This window comes from Eurypyga helias, unplaced genomic scaffold (assembly GCF_000690775.1).
Source record: "Eurypyga helias isolate BGI_N326 unplaced genomic scaffold, ASM69077v1 scaffold24383, whole genome shotgun sequence".
NCBI classification, from domain to species: Eukaryota; Metazoa; Chordata; class Aves; order Eurypygiformes; family Eurypygidae; genus Eurypyga; species Eurypyga helias.
The window spans coordinates 12,200-27,458 of NW_010239558.1; the positions used below are offsets into that span (position 1 = coordinate 12,200).

The 15,259-nt window shown below is 52.7% G+C and overlaps 2 protein-coding genes across 2 annotated transcripts in view; both read left to right on the forward strand.

Moving 5' to 3' along the window:
• Positions 1-1,735, forward strand: part of LOC104507044 — a 4,486-nt gene extending 2,751 nt beyond the window's left edge. Inside the window, exons 3-4 of the mRNA XM_010148202.1 lie at positions 931-1,159; positions 1,571-1,735. Of these exons, the coding sequence (XP_010146504.1) occupies positions 931-1,159; positions 1,571-1,735 (394 nt within the window). The remainder of the gene's footprint in view (positions 1-930; positions 1,160-1,570) is intronic.
• Positions 1,736-5,464: 3,729 nt separating this feature from the next.
• Positions 5,465-7,116, forward strand: LOC104507045 (protein MRP-126-like). Its single transcript, XM_010148203.1, has 3 exons — positions 5,465-5,539; positions 6,116-6,274; positions 6,931-7,116. The coding sequence occupies exons 1-3, from the start codon at positions 5,465-5,467 to the stop codon at positions 7,114-7,116; spliced, it is 420 nt and encodes a 139-aa protein (XP_010146505.1).
• Positions 7,117-15,259: the final 8,143 nt, after the last annotated feature.

The following is a 15,259-nucleotide window of genomic DNA, read 5'->3' on the forward strand; positions in this document are numbered from 1 at the left end:
CTTGCAATTTCCAGGTACGGGAAATGCTAACTCAAGCTGTTGCTTGAAGCAGGTGTGTCACTGTGTCTGATGAAAGAGGACCTCAGACATGTATAAAAGGGTTGCCCAGGCTCTTGGATCAGTACAACAGACCCATCCTCTGCAAACGCTTCTTGGAGACAAGGGTAAGTAGCACTGCAATGATTCTTGCAGGAAATAAGATGAGGGAAGAAGCGATTTTGAATATCACTTCATGCCATGCCTGTTTTATTCCAGGATGATGATTTCTGCTTGGGTCAGGGTAGGAGGCTGGTTTTGCTTAAACAAGACAAGTATATATTAATGGCATTTCTGTGCTGTTTTTAGTGGCGGTGTAATTGTTTCTGCTGGCAGGAGAGCGCCCTTCAGGAGTGTCACTTATCAAAGAACAGGGTCTCTGTGCTCAGTGTCTGTGGTGAAAGGGGTTTGCTGCCCAAAGAGGAGAGGGAGATTCAGAGAGGAGGAGGTCAGGCAGAGGCTGCAATGGAGCGTGTACCTGAACTGTGCTCCCTCCTTGCCTTAAAGTCATCCTTGCTGACATTGGCATGGTACAGATACGTGAATGTAGCCCAATGGCTTTGTCTACTTTGCCTGAAAAATGCCTCCAGGTCAGTAAGAACAAGCCATTTCTTGGGCAAAGCTAAAATTAGAAGCAGTTGGGCGTTGCTGTAAACCAGCGATATTCCTAAAACCACTTATTACCCACTCAGCACCGAGGAGCTGTTGACTGCCCCCAGGCATGCTGGGTGCTGCTGGTTCGCTCAGCCTGAAAGAGATAGGGGTCCTTGGTGCAGATCTGCTGCTATGCTACGGAGGTGCAGTGCAACCCCAACCTTGAGGTGGGGGCTAAGGGCATGGCATGGGGTTCCTGGTTTTTGATGCATCTCACGGCTTTGAGGTTTCTCCACACAGTTTCTGTAGGTACCTCAAGAGCTCAGCCATGTCTGCAGGCCTCCAGACCACAACCACCTGTCCTGAGACTCGGCAGTTCCCTGGAAACTGCACGCTGGAGATGGCCCTGAATACCATTGTGAACATCTACCATCAATACAGCATCCGTCATCCCCACCGTGACCTCCTCGACTTCAACGAATTCAGTACACTGCTGAAGGAGCAGGCATGCACCTTCCTGCAAGCTTGTGTGAGTGCCACAGATGCTGTGTTGTGCTCCCCGGAGGGATGCTCTCGTTGGGAGGTTTTGGTGGAGGGATGAGTTTGCCTCCTGGGATGGTCCTGGGGGAATGGGATGCAGTCCCCACCAAGGGCTGTGGTCCACTGAGTGGGTTTCTGTGATCAGACCCAGCTTGTCCATGTGCTGTGGGACTATCCACACTCATCCCTCCTGCCACTGCATGGTATGGAGCAGCCCAAAGGGCTCGGGACAAGAACCTCTCCATCTGGGGTTTTAACTAACTTTGGCTACCTGCAGCGACACTGCAGCTTCCAAACACTTCCCATAACATGCAAAAATAAAGCTGGCTTGGTTTCCACCACTGGGTGTGCAAGCCCAGGGAGGGAGCATGCTAACACATATCCTGTCCCCCAATTTCAGGACAGGAACCGTCCTGGCTACCTGCGGCAACTCTTTGATGAGTCAAACATATATAAGGGCAGAGAGCTGACTTTCAAGGAGTTCACCTGCGTCTTGGCCAAACTGGCCAATGATGCCCATCACATCAGCCACAATGAGCCCCGCTGTGGACCTGAGAGGGATTGAGTCTCGATGCACAACCCATGGAAAACTCACAGGGGGTTGCTTGTAGGAACTGGGCTCTGTCTGCTTTCTGTCTGCTTGGATCACTCATGTCTGTGAGACAATAAAGCATTACCTGAAGTTCACCGAGTCCTTCCTACCTCAGCGCTCCCTTTCGCATCCATCTCATGGTTGGGGAGGGTGGGCACCAGCTGCAGCGGGATGCATGGTCCAGCTGGAGCTGTGGGATAAAGGTTTACCTAAACAGGCACCCCAAACACCTGTAAAGGAAGAGGCTTATAAAGATTGAGATGAGTGGGCAAGAGTCGTATTGCTCAGCATCTGGTCCAAGCTGAGAGGGCTGGACTGATGGGCTGAGAGAGTGTTAATGGCCAGAAGACCAGTGCAAAACAGCTTTGCAAGAGGCTTAACCATCACCTGCGCCATATATTAGTTGTATTAAAGGTTTTTCTCCTGGCATAGGAAGTTTTCTGTATAGACTGGGAAGAACAGAGCCTGCCTAGCTTGGGGAAACATGTCCTGTTTTGCCCATCTCATTCAGTTTTTTCACCTTGGTCACACCAAGTGCGTCCTCTGGATGCAGAATCATTTGTGAACAGGAAAAATGCATCAATACCCATGACAACAGCAGTTCACAACAGAACACAGCCTCCACCACAAGAACAAACCAGGATGCTCTTAGGAAAAAACAAAAACAAAAACCAAACCTCCAAAACAAACCCACACAAATTACTAGCTGTATACATTGTTCTCCATGGAGAAATCTGAGATTTAAAATTTTCTCCCCAAATCCCAATGAAAACTCAAATTTCAGAGTTTTCCCCCACACACAAGTCACCCAAAGTGCTTTCTTCCAACCTTGCTGAATCACTCGGCTACCCAGACAAGATGAAATGCCCGGGTGGTTTCCATCTTGGAGTTTTCCACCAGTAAAGTATTCTCACCAAAACCCTGAAGGGCTCCAGCAGGGCACAGGGACCTTGTCCCTGGCTGAGCCATCTGAGAGATGTCTTGCAGCACCAACAAACCATTTCTGGGTCCTAAATACACTGTAATCCAGCTCTTTTGCTCACCAAATGCTCAGGTACCACACTCCATGGGGCTGAGCAGCCTGCTGCCCCAGCAGAAGCAAAAGCAACACTTTGCATGTCGTAGCACAGGCAGGAAGGACAAGTGCAATGGCCAGATTGAGCCCTGCGATCTGCCAGAGCTCCAGAAGGGCTTGGAGAGTGTCCAGCACCCCGCAGCAGTTGTTCCATGCCTGTACTGGCAGCAGAGCTGGTGCTCAGCTCCTTTTGGGCTGGACCAAGGTGGTTCCAGCCCAGCAACTGAGTCTGTAGCTGTTTGATATGGCTGAGACATACGTGAATACTTTTTGGCACGAGCTAAAGGACTGAGAAATCCTTTCCCCTGGAGGTCCAGGATGGGAAAACCTCTAGGCTGCCCCAGCTCCGGTGCTGGCTTCTCACATCAGATCACTGCTGGAGCATCACTGCTGTGATGATGCTTAAAGGTACCCAGGAGACAGGGCTTAGGTTATATCTTCAGCTTTCCCCATGCTAAAGCAATATCCAGCAACCAGAACATATGTCCTGTCCTGATCCTGGTCTGAAACCTTCTGTGAAACACAGCAAACCACAAAGTGACAAACCCTGCTGTGCCCTCTTCCTGCATCAGCCAGCCACTTGCCCGTAAACGTGTATTTTGAAAGAGTTTTGCAACGGTTGTCAAGCATTGGGTGCCCTGCCAGGGCTCAGGTCCTCAGGGCACAACCAGCACCAGTCATCTCAAACCAGATCTTTTTCTTGCCACGCCTATCGGGCTGCTGGCACATTACCTGCTGCCTGCTTCCCACTCCTTCCCCTCTCCAGCTCCAGCAAGGGGGTGCTAGCTCACCCCTGTTGGCCAGGGGGCCAGGAGTCCAGCGTGCTGCAGCCACTTCAGCATGGCTTGCAGGCACAGCTGGACAGGGGTGGCTCCCCCCGCAAAGACACCTGCAGCGCCAGGCAGAAAGTTGTGCTAGCACATGTTCCTGCGACCCTAAGCGATACCCAGGCTCCCCGGTCACCTTAGTGACTGCACTGGCATTTAAAGACCTGGGGTCTCATCCCTGCTGCCTGGTGGGCGCATCTGAGGGTCCAGACACCATCTCTCTTAGGAAATCCCTGGCCCACCCCATACCCTGTAATCCCTCCTTGTCCTTCCCTAACTCTGACAGGATAAAATGACCAAAAATACGGTTTCCTGAAATTGCTACAAAATTCTGCAACCCAGCTGATGCTCCCTGACACCCTGTTGTGAAACGCCCTGGCCCTTCCCCGGCAGTTTCGTGCATCAAAGCACCCGTGTTGTGAAATGCAGGGAGGGCTGGGGTCCAGGTGGCCGCTGCACAGGGTCCAGGGCTGCATCCCCCAGCAGCTCCCTGCATGGCTCATCTGGAGCTCACCGGAGGACTGTCCATGGCCCTGTTTTGTCCTCTATTGTGTCTGCATGCTTGGCAGGTTAAACATATCCCCAACCAAGTCAGCTGAATCAGCAGGCAGAGTATTTTAATGAAGCAGCACTGGAAAATCTCGTTTTTCTCCTGATTGTAGCTGCTCCAAGCCAAAGCGCCTGCACCGGCTCTCTGCAACACTGAGAAACAGCAGACAAAGAGACACCACAGAGTGAGGACACAGCCCTAAAAAGTAAAAATACACCTTTCAGCCACACCTACTCAGAGCATACCTCAGATGGGGAGAAACCACCCTTGGCACAGGCTGTTGCTAACCTGAGGAGACAAAATAAAAGTCCTGGAGCCCTGACAAGATGGGAACCCACCCCATATTGTTTTTCTTTCATAAAGAACTGCTGGCTGCAGGCAGGGGATGGGCCCCCAGTGCTGGGGCACTGCCCTCGGCACCAGCTCTGTCCCCGTGTCATGCAGGCAACCCTGATGATGCTGTCAGAGCTGGGCTGTGTGAAGGAGGGGGATGATTTTGGGTGCAGAGTACGGTGCAGTGCTTGTGTGCACCAGGTCTGCAAGGGTGGAGGGTGCTACGGGGCCAGGCAGTGCTGGATTGCTGGATAAGTGATATCCTGTAGTGACAGGACAAGGGGTAACGGGTTTAAGGTAAAAGGGGAGATTGAGACGGGCCATCAGGAAGGAATTCTTCCCGCAGAGGGTGGGAGCACTGGGACAGGTTGCCCAGAGAAGCTGTGGGTGCCCCATCCCTGGGAGTGTCCAAGGCCAGGCTGGATGAGGCTTGGAGCAACCTGCGCTATGGAAGGTGTCCCTGCCCATGGCAGGGGGTGGGACTGGGCAGGCTTTAAGGTCTCTTCCATCCCAAAGGACTCTGATTCTCTAAGTGCAGGCATGATGCTGTGTGTCCCCTTTAATGTGTGGGATGAAAAAAACCACCACTCTAGAGAGTAAACCAGGCAAAATTGAAGAATCCGAATAGACTGCTGTTGAAAACTGATGGAGAGTCACAGCCCTGATACCCAGGTGGAGGGGGTGAAGGGGACCCAGCTGTGGGGACATGGCCACTTCCCTGCCACCTAGTATGTGACACACCGACCTTGCGGGAAAAGCCACAGAGACCCCTTTTAAGGAACTACCCTGGAGCCTTAAGCAACACACAAGTGTGTCATGAAAATGGACTGGAATTGGATGAAACAGACATTTTGCAACCGGTGGGGTGGCGCAGGGGGACAGCTGAGCTATAAGAACTGCTGGTCTCCAGACCAGACATGCTCCAATCTGAGTGGATCTCGTTACTCTGCGAAGATGAGCAAGGCAAGTTCAATGGTGACTCGGGCATTAAGGTCTCCATGCTCTTTTCCAGGTGCCGCTTGGGCCATCGGAGCTGCAAGAACCCTCAGGGAGCCTCTCTTTGCCGTATGAGCTGCCATCAGTTGCTGGCAGAGGATAACCATCTCTGCTCAAGCTCATCCAAACACAATGCACAAGGAGAGAGGTTTCCTTCTGGAAGAGGCTCCCCACAGCACAGTCTGACCACTGAAGGGGCTCTGGGCCATCAGATCTCATATCCTGTATCCCTACAGAGGTTTTTGCAGGGCCAACAGCTATTTTGGAAGCCTTGCTTGACTTAGAGCAGGCACATTTTTGGAAGAAATTAGCTCTCAGCTATTATTTCTAGCTGCACATCCCATAGCAGAAGCAGGCAAATGCTGCAATGCCCCCCTTCGGCTTGTAGATAAGAGAAAACTCAAAACAAACAGTTCAAATTTATCACCTGAAAAAAGAGTAACAGAGGAAAATCAGGCTGCATCCTCATCTGGTGTGAAGCTAGTGGCTGTACTGAGCCTTGATGTTTTACACCAGAATTCCCGATCTACTGGGGCTCCTGACATTATTCAGTGTAATTGTTTCTCTTCCAGATCTCCCAGTCCCAGGAACCACTCTCCGAGCTGGAGAAGTCCATGGATGCCATCATTGATGTCTTCCACCAGTACTCAAGACGGGAAGGGGATAGAGACACCCTGAGCAAGATGGAGCTGAAGCTTCTGATTGAGAAGCAGCTTGCGAACTACCTGAGGGTGAGTGGAGTCAAAGCAGGGTTTCTCGTGGCCCACATTGGGAGGGAGCTGGGCTGGACCCCATTGCCTGAGTATCTCCACAATCTGGATGCACTCCCTTCCCGCTCTGCTCTCCTGTCCCACATCTTCTGCCTGGACTCTTCCTGTTCAACTGCCACTTTCCAAACATGCTGCATAAAGACAGATGAAAGAAACCCACACCCAGGTCTGGGTGAGCCTGCAGCCAGATACTTACCTTCAACTTATCTGCAAAAGTCAGGATCCTATCACCCAGGACGTCCTTTGCCATCTAGGAGCTATGGTGTCAGAAATACCAACTAAAAAAGCCCATTTTTTGGTAACTCACTTTGCTAAAACTGAAGGTAAAGTGTTTCTAAACCAGCACACTAAAGGAGAGGTTTGTGGCTGACGTAACACTGTAGAACTTCATCGTTCTACGCGTTGCAGTGTCCTTGCAGTGATGCTATCCTGTTGCCCTCCGATTGCTTTATTGCCGTGGGTGAATCGTTGCTGTACCCAAAGTAAAGGGTGATAATAGCACAAGGGTGGAACCACTCCTAGCTCTGAGGGTACTGCTGAGGGTCCCAGCACAACCTGGGGGAGGCTTGAGCAGTGAATGACAGGACTTTGCCCTCACCTTGTCCCTTCCTTCGCAGCATGTGAAAAACAAGGCCACCATTGATGAAATCATGAAGGACCTCGATATCAATAAGGATGCGCAGATCAGCTTCTGCGAGATGATGTTGCTGATCACCCGGGTGACCATTGCCACCCACGAGCACCTCCACGAGGTCGAGGACCAGCAGCACCAACAGCAGCACAAACACCAACACCACCACTGAGGTGGGCTGTGGTCTCCGGCCAAAGGCACCCATGAAGAGCTTGCAGCCCCTGGCTTTCCCCCCTCCTTTTCTTCCTTCAAGTTTGATGGTTTTGCTGCCAAATAAACATTTGCCCTGAGGCTGTCAAAGCTATTCTGTGTGTCTGCGTGGGTTTTCCTGGAGGCAAGTCCTGCACCTCACTCCCTCCCAGAACAGCTTTAAGCCAGGCAAATCCATCTTGGAGATGGGCTGCAGGTTCCCAGGGAGGAGGTGGATACCTGGGGAGAGCAGAGTTCACTACAGTGGGGGCTCACAATATACCCTAACATGCTCCGTAGGCCAGGGAAGGCAGTATAACTTGACAATTCTTTGCATTTCCAACTGGAAAAAAAGCCTGTTCAGGCCTGAAAACACTCTGCATGTCTCTTAGGACTGAGCCGTGGGGGTCAGTGAGGGCTGTAAGGATGGGGATGGATGAGCACTCTTGTCTGAAGAGCTTTTTCTCTGCGGGGCCCTGGGCTGGAAGGGAGCTGGGGGGCGGACGCATTTGAATTTTAGTGCTACAACCAGCAGAGAGGTCTGACTGCTGGGTTTTGTGTCATCAAGAACTGAGAACCACCCCAACTCCTCACTCAGAGCACCCCGAGTTTGCACTAAGGTGTCCCTTATCAACAGCGCCTTTCCAGAGGGGATGGCTGGAAATGCCTAGGAGCGAGCAGCCTCCCACCGTGGGTGCTTCCGCCTGGCTACTGATTTGCAAATGCCTTTTACAGGGGGAAAAAGGAACAGTTGTGATTTCCTAAGGGCGAGTCAAAGCCCTGAAATCCCCCTGCCTTGTGAAGGAACCTGCCATGAGCTTCCCCAAACCAGCAGCACTGAAGCAAGCCCCCTGGTTAACACAAGACTGCCACAAGTTTGCATCACCGCCAGTGACCAGGTTGCTTCAGCTTCCTTTGGAGTCAGTTTTGACATCTGAAGCCTCAAACACCTTCTTAGAAGGTAAAAATCTACTGCAGGGACTGGAGTCCACTCAGCTCTGCCTGAGCCTGCACAGGGTGGCAGGTCCCCTTGGGAGTCAGGTCCTGCATCCCGGCATGGGTCATGCACCCAATCCTACTGCACTTTAGGGTTCCTGGACCAGGTAAGAGCTCCGCACTCAGGGGAAGGTGGAGCTGATTCACTGCCACCACCCTGCCAGGGCAGAAGCACATCACCTCTCAGAACTGGTCTGTCCCCAGGGCTGCCCCATAAGTGATGTCCAGCTTTTGGGACAAGGGCTGTTCAGGCCCCATGGGCAGCGGATCTGCTTTTCAGGAGCTCAACACTTGGTGGGTGGCCAGCCCTTCTCTGCAGAGGCATCTCTCTGCAGGGGCCAAACACACCAATCTGGGTGCTGGGGACACCCACAAACCACCCTGGGACCTTCCCCCAGGATCCAGGCAGGAACCAGCCTCAAAGCTTGGGATGCTGATGAAACAGGATATTTGCCAACACAGTGGGACTTCACGGTCCCCTGAAACCCAGGGTGCAGGACTCCTGTTGTCACCCACTGTAGGACAAACCACTGCATACTTGAGCGCAGCAGGACCAGGACACCAACACAGGGATAAGAGCAAGCAGAGCTGATCACTGGGTCCCCCTTAATAGCAGAGCAAACCCCAAACCTGTACACACCTTGTCACCCCAGAGAGCTCAGCTCCCAGACAGAAGGGACACCAAAGCAATGCAAGGAAGGTGTTGGATACACCCCAACTGCACTGTATCCCGTGCTGCAGAGGGATGCTCGCTCCGGCTAATGGAAAAGGTCCTCTGCCACACTGTCTGTTTGGGGATGGCACCTGGATTCCTCCAGCCTTGCTGCCCCAAGAGCAGTTCTCCAGCAGCACGAAGCTGGAGGTGTGCAGCCCGCAGCCCCACCTGCCTTCAGCCCCGGGTTATACGGCAGGATTAGACCTTTCCAAGCGAGGACCAGGCGGTCTGTGGCAGGTTCCTGCTGCCACCTGGTGGCTTTTGCCTCCGAGGCTACTGGTGTGGCCACCAGCCTCGGAAGCCTCGTAGTCCTGCCCTGCTCCCCAGGGTTACACTCTGGTCCATCGATCACAGCCAGAGCCCTGTCCTGCGACCCCCATTTCATCACGCCCCCTGTGCTCTTTGCAGGAAGGAGGGTTATTATGATTTGTGTGCCAGAAACAAAAACTTGATTTTTGGGCTAAGCTGGCAGCATCAGGACACAGACTGATCTGCAAACACCCAAAAGTCCTCTCTCACAGCCCCCCTGCTCAAGCCACCACACAGTTTTGCTGGTAGGGGCACCTTTTTCAACACTACCACATTAGCTCTTCTTACCTGTGTCCTGTGGGGAGCAGGAGAAGGGAGAAACACCTCAGAAGGTTACAGATCAAAGAGGCAGGCAAATGGCAGATACATGCTAAATCCTCTTCTCCTTTCCCTGCTCAGGGGGGTTGTACCCCACGTGTTCTCCCTGAGCTTTGCCCCAGTGCCATCAGCCTGCATTCACACCCTGCTGAGGGTCCCAGGCTGGCCCCTGCCTAAGGACTATATCTCCCCTAACGATCACCTTATCCTGTCCTTCACATTGCTGACTCCCTCCCAGAGCTCACAGGCACCCTGCTGAGGGTCCCAGTCCGGCCCCTGCCTAAGGACTGTATCTCCCCTAATGATCACCTTATCCTGTCCTTCACACTGCTGACTCCCTCCCAGAGCTCACAGGGTGGAAAAATGGGGCTGAAACCTGCAGGGCTGTGTTTTATGAACGACCCTGCAATGGGATGATGCATCCCAGCTGGGGCTGAGATCCAGCATCCCCACCCTACCCAGTCACCCAGGTCCCCCTCCACCCACTGCTGACCTTCTCCACCTGCTGCAGACCCCTTTCATCCCTCACAGACCCCCCACACCCGATGCAGGGTCAGCAGCTGGTGGCTGACACAGGAAGGGTTGGGCAATGCCCAGCACTGTGGCAACTGGGGACTTGGCTGAGCGTGTGCGTCGCATTCGTTATCAGTCTAGACACACAGATAGGGATGAGCCACGGTGGGGTAAAACTGGTCAGTCCTGGGGTGCCGGTGAGGCCCGTGGCCAGGAGCTGACCCACTGTCATGGGCAAACCCATGCCCGGAGCCCAGCAAAGCCAGCCTGACGCTGCTGTGGATGGGGACGTGCCACTGCGGGATGGCACCGTGGTGGCAGCAGGCTCAGAGGGAGTAGCCGGTGGAAGGGACTGGGTCAGAGTGATTCAGAGCAATTTTCCTCCTAATTCCCCTCATTCCCTGGGCGGATGTGCGCTAATTGGGGTGTAGGGAGGAGTACGGTGGTTGTAGGTGCCATTGTCATGCACTGCCCTCCCATCCTCCTCCACAAGAGCTTCCTGCCTGGAGCAGTGGCTTCTGCATCACCATGCCTGGCCCCCCTCCCAGTATCCCCAGTCCTTCCCATGCCTGGACATGGAAGGACACCCTCCCCATGGTAGTGATGTTCTAAGATCATTCGTACAGAAATAGGGACCTGCCAACATAAAGCCTTAAACCCTGAGCACTTGGCCATCGCCACAACTCCAGCCCATGAGAAAAGAGTCCTTTACCTGCACCTCCATCAAGGGCATGGCTGGGAGCAACAGGCACTCCAGCTCATGGGAGAGACGTCGTGGGGATGTCAGTATCTGTTGGGTTTGTGCTAAGCACAAGGCTGTAACCTGAAAGGCTGCAGGGTAAATTGCTCTGCTGTTTGTGCCCAGTTGCCTGGTCATCCCAAATATAGCCCTGAAGTGAGTCCTCAAGGGCTGGGGCTATTCCAAAACTTCCAGGGGACCATAAGTTGTGAGAGCAACCGCTGGGCTGATCCGGCTTCCACCAAAAGCATCCATGTGCCGGGCAGCCCTTGCTGCAGAGGGCCTGCAGTGACTTGCTGTCTCTCGCCAAACTGTGCCAGGGTAAAATTTAGCTCTAGACCATGGTCTGCATCTCATTTACAACCCACTTAATTGCAGAGATGTCTTGTGCTGCACTGGCAGTCAGCAGTGGTACGTGGGCGGCACAGGTTGGCTCCAGCAACCCCTCCTCTCCCAAACACGCTGCTGCGAACCCATCCCTGCCTGGGAAGATTGATGTAAAACGTGATCTCATCTGGCTTTGTACCGTATCTGGCAATCTTGGGATGGTGCCTGAGCCCTTAATGAAAGCTGGCACACCCTTCATAACAGGGAGGGCTTGTTACACCCCCCTTTCCAGGTAAGCAAACCTGGGGTCATTGACTTCTCTGAGACCACACAGAGAATCGGCTGAGAGCCAGGCGTCCTGCCGCGGCTGCCTCGCTGCAGCGTCCCCGTGGCCCCTGTCCCTTGCCCTTTCCCCGGGAGCCCTGGGGCAGCCTGGCCCCATGCACGGCTGGATGTGCTCCATGGAGGCTGAAATGCAGCCTGGCCCACGCACGGCTTGGTTTGCTCCATGGGGGATGGAACGCTGCTGGGACAGGAGGTGGCTGTCCCTGTCCCATGGAGATGTGCAGTTAATGACTTTCCCATGGGAGGGAGCTCATAGCTCCCTTGGCCATGGCCACCCGGGGCTGGTGTCACCAGGTGTCCCTGCCCTGCTGTCACTCTTGGGAGGAGGCTGCCCTGTTGGAAAAGCAGCTCAGGAAGCTTTTTCCTTTCTCACAGAAGAAATCATAGAATCACAGAATGGTTTGGGTTGGAAGGGACCTTAAAGATCATCTAGTTCCAACCCCCCTGCCATGGGCAGGGACAGCGTGGGCAAGCTGGGCAAGCATGAATGCAGTCTGCACCCAGTGGCAGCTCATACGAGACACGTGGGAGCCTCAAAAATAAGATTAAACCCACTTTTTCTGCAGGAAGTTTTGTCTATGACATTTCCTAAGTTTCAGCATTGCAACACCCCATGAACTCACAGATCACCTTGGTTGTAAAGGAAAAAACAACCCTTTGGGATAAGCTAACTACAAAATTCCGTATATGAAGAGAGCTTCTGGTTAGCCTTTTTTTTTTTTTTTTTTTTATTCAAGGAGATGTCTCCAGTGCAAACCCTCACACCCTTTGCTCAGATCCCTGAGCAGAGCTGACCTACATACGCCTTTACGCCTTTCCCGGTGTGCTGGAAACTATCCTCCCCAGGGAAGGATAATGAGGGAGGCTCCCTGGGAAGCGCAGCAATGCGGAGAGGCAGCCAGAGAACAGGACTGACCAGAAGAAATCCTCACCCTCCACCCACTCCCCAGCAGCCTGCGAGGAGCTTGCACGGAGCTGCTCCCACCAGTCCGATCTGCGCCCGTCGGCTGGTTGATGCAGGTGAGCAGGGTGAGTCTCCCGCCGTTTTGTTCTGTACTTGAAATGAGCTTTTATGTTTTCAGGGGTCATTTTGCAACCGGTCCTTCCCAGCAAGGCTGAGGACTAAAGACACAAGCACAGGAGTAGCTGCCCGGATTCCCTCTGCCCAGCCCCGAGCACTGCGGGTGTGTAGACACGGCACTTTCCTGAGCTGCAAGAGCTGATTCATTCCACCCGACAAGTGCCCGAGATGGCTACAGGCAGCTTCATCCTTTTAATTTAAGCAGGGAGTGGGAAAGTGGAGAAATGAAGTGAAAGTGAATTAAATGGAGAGTCCTGAGAGTAGCTGGGGTGGTGGGCAGCTCACCTTTCAGCATCCAGCAAAGCAAGGTTTCTTTTTACCTCTGGCAAATTAATTTAGAAAGGCTGAACCTGAACTGAATGTGCTTTGAGTTACTGGAAGGGAACGCAGGGGTTTTCCTGCGGGCAGAGCCGTCCCTGCCACCTCGCAGTGTCCTCAAGTTTTGCTCCTTTCCAGGATTGGTGACATGTCTAAGCTCATTAAAGCCATCACTGACATGATGGAGAGTTACCAGGGCAATGCCAGGAAGGGGAAGAAGTCCGAGTCGTTCAGTAGAAGTGAGTTCAAGAAGCTGATCCAGCAGGAGTTTGCTCCTGTCAAGGTAACTGTATGCTTGAGGGTGCAAAGGTGGATGGGAAAGGTACCGGGGTGACATTTAGGAATGGTCACGGGTGATGAGGGGTCCTACAACACCTGTCCCACATCCGGGGTTGGAATTGGATCTCTCCAAACTTTGATCTTCCTGGGGTTGAGCATCACAGGCTATTTCCTTGGGTTGGCATTGCAAGGCAGCCAAAGCTGCTGTGCTCCCCTCCCTGGCCCATTGTCCCTATTATTCTGCAGGGAAGGGGAGGTTGAGGGTGAGGAAGGGGTGCCCTGATCCCACTGTGCCTCCATGTCCTCCCTTGGCAAATCCAGGTATAATAGCAGGCTATGAAACCTTAGCACTGGACTCTGAGCAGCCTCCACTGCTGGCTGTGACTACCCCGCATCATCCTTGTGATACGGGGACCAGCCCTCGCTTCACCACCTTGCCCCTTGGGAAGGCCTGATGGGGTCTTCTCCTCCCAGAGGTCACCCACCAGCAAGTACAGATACATCACCAACCTGCCGGATTCGGACACCGAGCCCATGAACAAGAAGGAGAGGGGCTCTGCCAAACCCTGCGTGTACTGAAGGGCGGCTGCCACTCGTCCTGGGGCACAGGGATGAGGAGGTAAGGGGGAGCTCAGCAAGCAGGAGAATCTCCCAAACAACATCTGCATTGCCTCCTCAGGCGGGGATGGATCCTTCGCCATGGGGACGACCTGTGTCACCCCAAGGTGGTGTGTGGCTCCCCGGGTCTGCTTCAGCCCTTGCTGTTGTTCCAGCAAAGGGATGCATTAGGGAGGATGGGATGGAGCCAGGGTCTAAGCTCCAGCTCCACAGGAAGCCAGAGAGTATTTAATCAGCTCTAATAACTCTAATAAGAATGTGCAAGGTTATTGGGTACAAGCTTAGTGCGAAGCAGAGCTATTGCAGGGGGTTAGTTGGGAAATGGGGGTTGGTGGGGAGGGATGCAGGACACAGCGGGGCTCTGAGGGGTGTCACGGGTGAAATCCCTCACGGGGTTTTCTTCCCTCTGCTGTAGGATCCCTGGATTGCCTTATGGGCAGAGTTGCCAGCAATGTGTGGGCACGGTATGACCGCACCTACTGCTCTTCTGGGTTCTCCCTGCTCCTCCAGTAAAGGCAACACCTGCCCTTGCACCCGTGGTGGTGGGAGAGATGTGAAGACCGTGCTCTGCTCAACGTATTACCTCCATGAGGCAAAATTAACCCTGGGTCTCTCATTTTGTACCGATGCTCCATGGGTATCTCTTTGGGGTGCTTTGCAAATACAGCTGGGGGTGTGTGGGGGCAGATTTGCTGTTTTCTTCTTGTAAACATGACACCAGAGCAAGGGCTGATGCATCAACCCCTTCGTCCATGTTTTAATAGGTAGAAAGTGAAAAATCACTAGTCAATAGGGCTGGAATGAGCCATACAATTAGTTGACTCAGGCTATACAGTAATAATGAATAAAGAGTGGCAATTCCTCAGGTAAAATTAAAGGTCTGTGGTTGGGAGTTCATCTCTATCTCATTTGAAGTGAAAAGCAAAATTCCCAAGGGTTTGAGGGGGACAGTAAACACACCTCAATATCCATGAGGATGTTTCAGTCTAAGAAATGCATCGGGGGCAGCATGCTGGCTTTCTTTTCCAGTAGAAAATGGGAAGCCTAGCTCTCATTTTGTTTTATTTTAGGAAAGCCTTTACACATGTCTTTGTGCAATTAACCTGCGCAGAGTTGTGCAAAGAAATACTACTGGCAGTGAGTGGCCAGAGGATGAGGAAACAGGACTGTGTTCCTTAGCCGTGCTCAGTTAAAACATTGCTCCCAATATATAAATCAATAAAATGAGGCTGTTTTAATAGCAAGGAGGGGATGGTAGAAACCCTGAGTTTCACTGGAAAAAATATTGCAGGTAGTTATTGGGTCCATAATAGCCGTTACCTGTCGAATGGGTTAATGTATCAGCTGTCTTGTCTGTGATGGTTCTGCACTGTAAATATCCAAAAGGAATTTTTTTGGGGACTTATTTTTCGCCTTCTTACATGAATGGTTGTAATACTATAAAAAGTGCAATAAAACCTGTACAACATGGCACTTGCCTGATTTCTGTGAGCCACTGGGTGATCACCAGTAGCCTCCCTGGGTCAGAGGTTGCTCAAAGCTGTGTAAAAAAATCCAATGGGATGGGG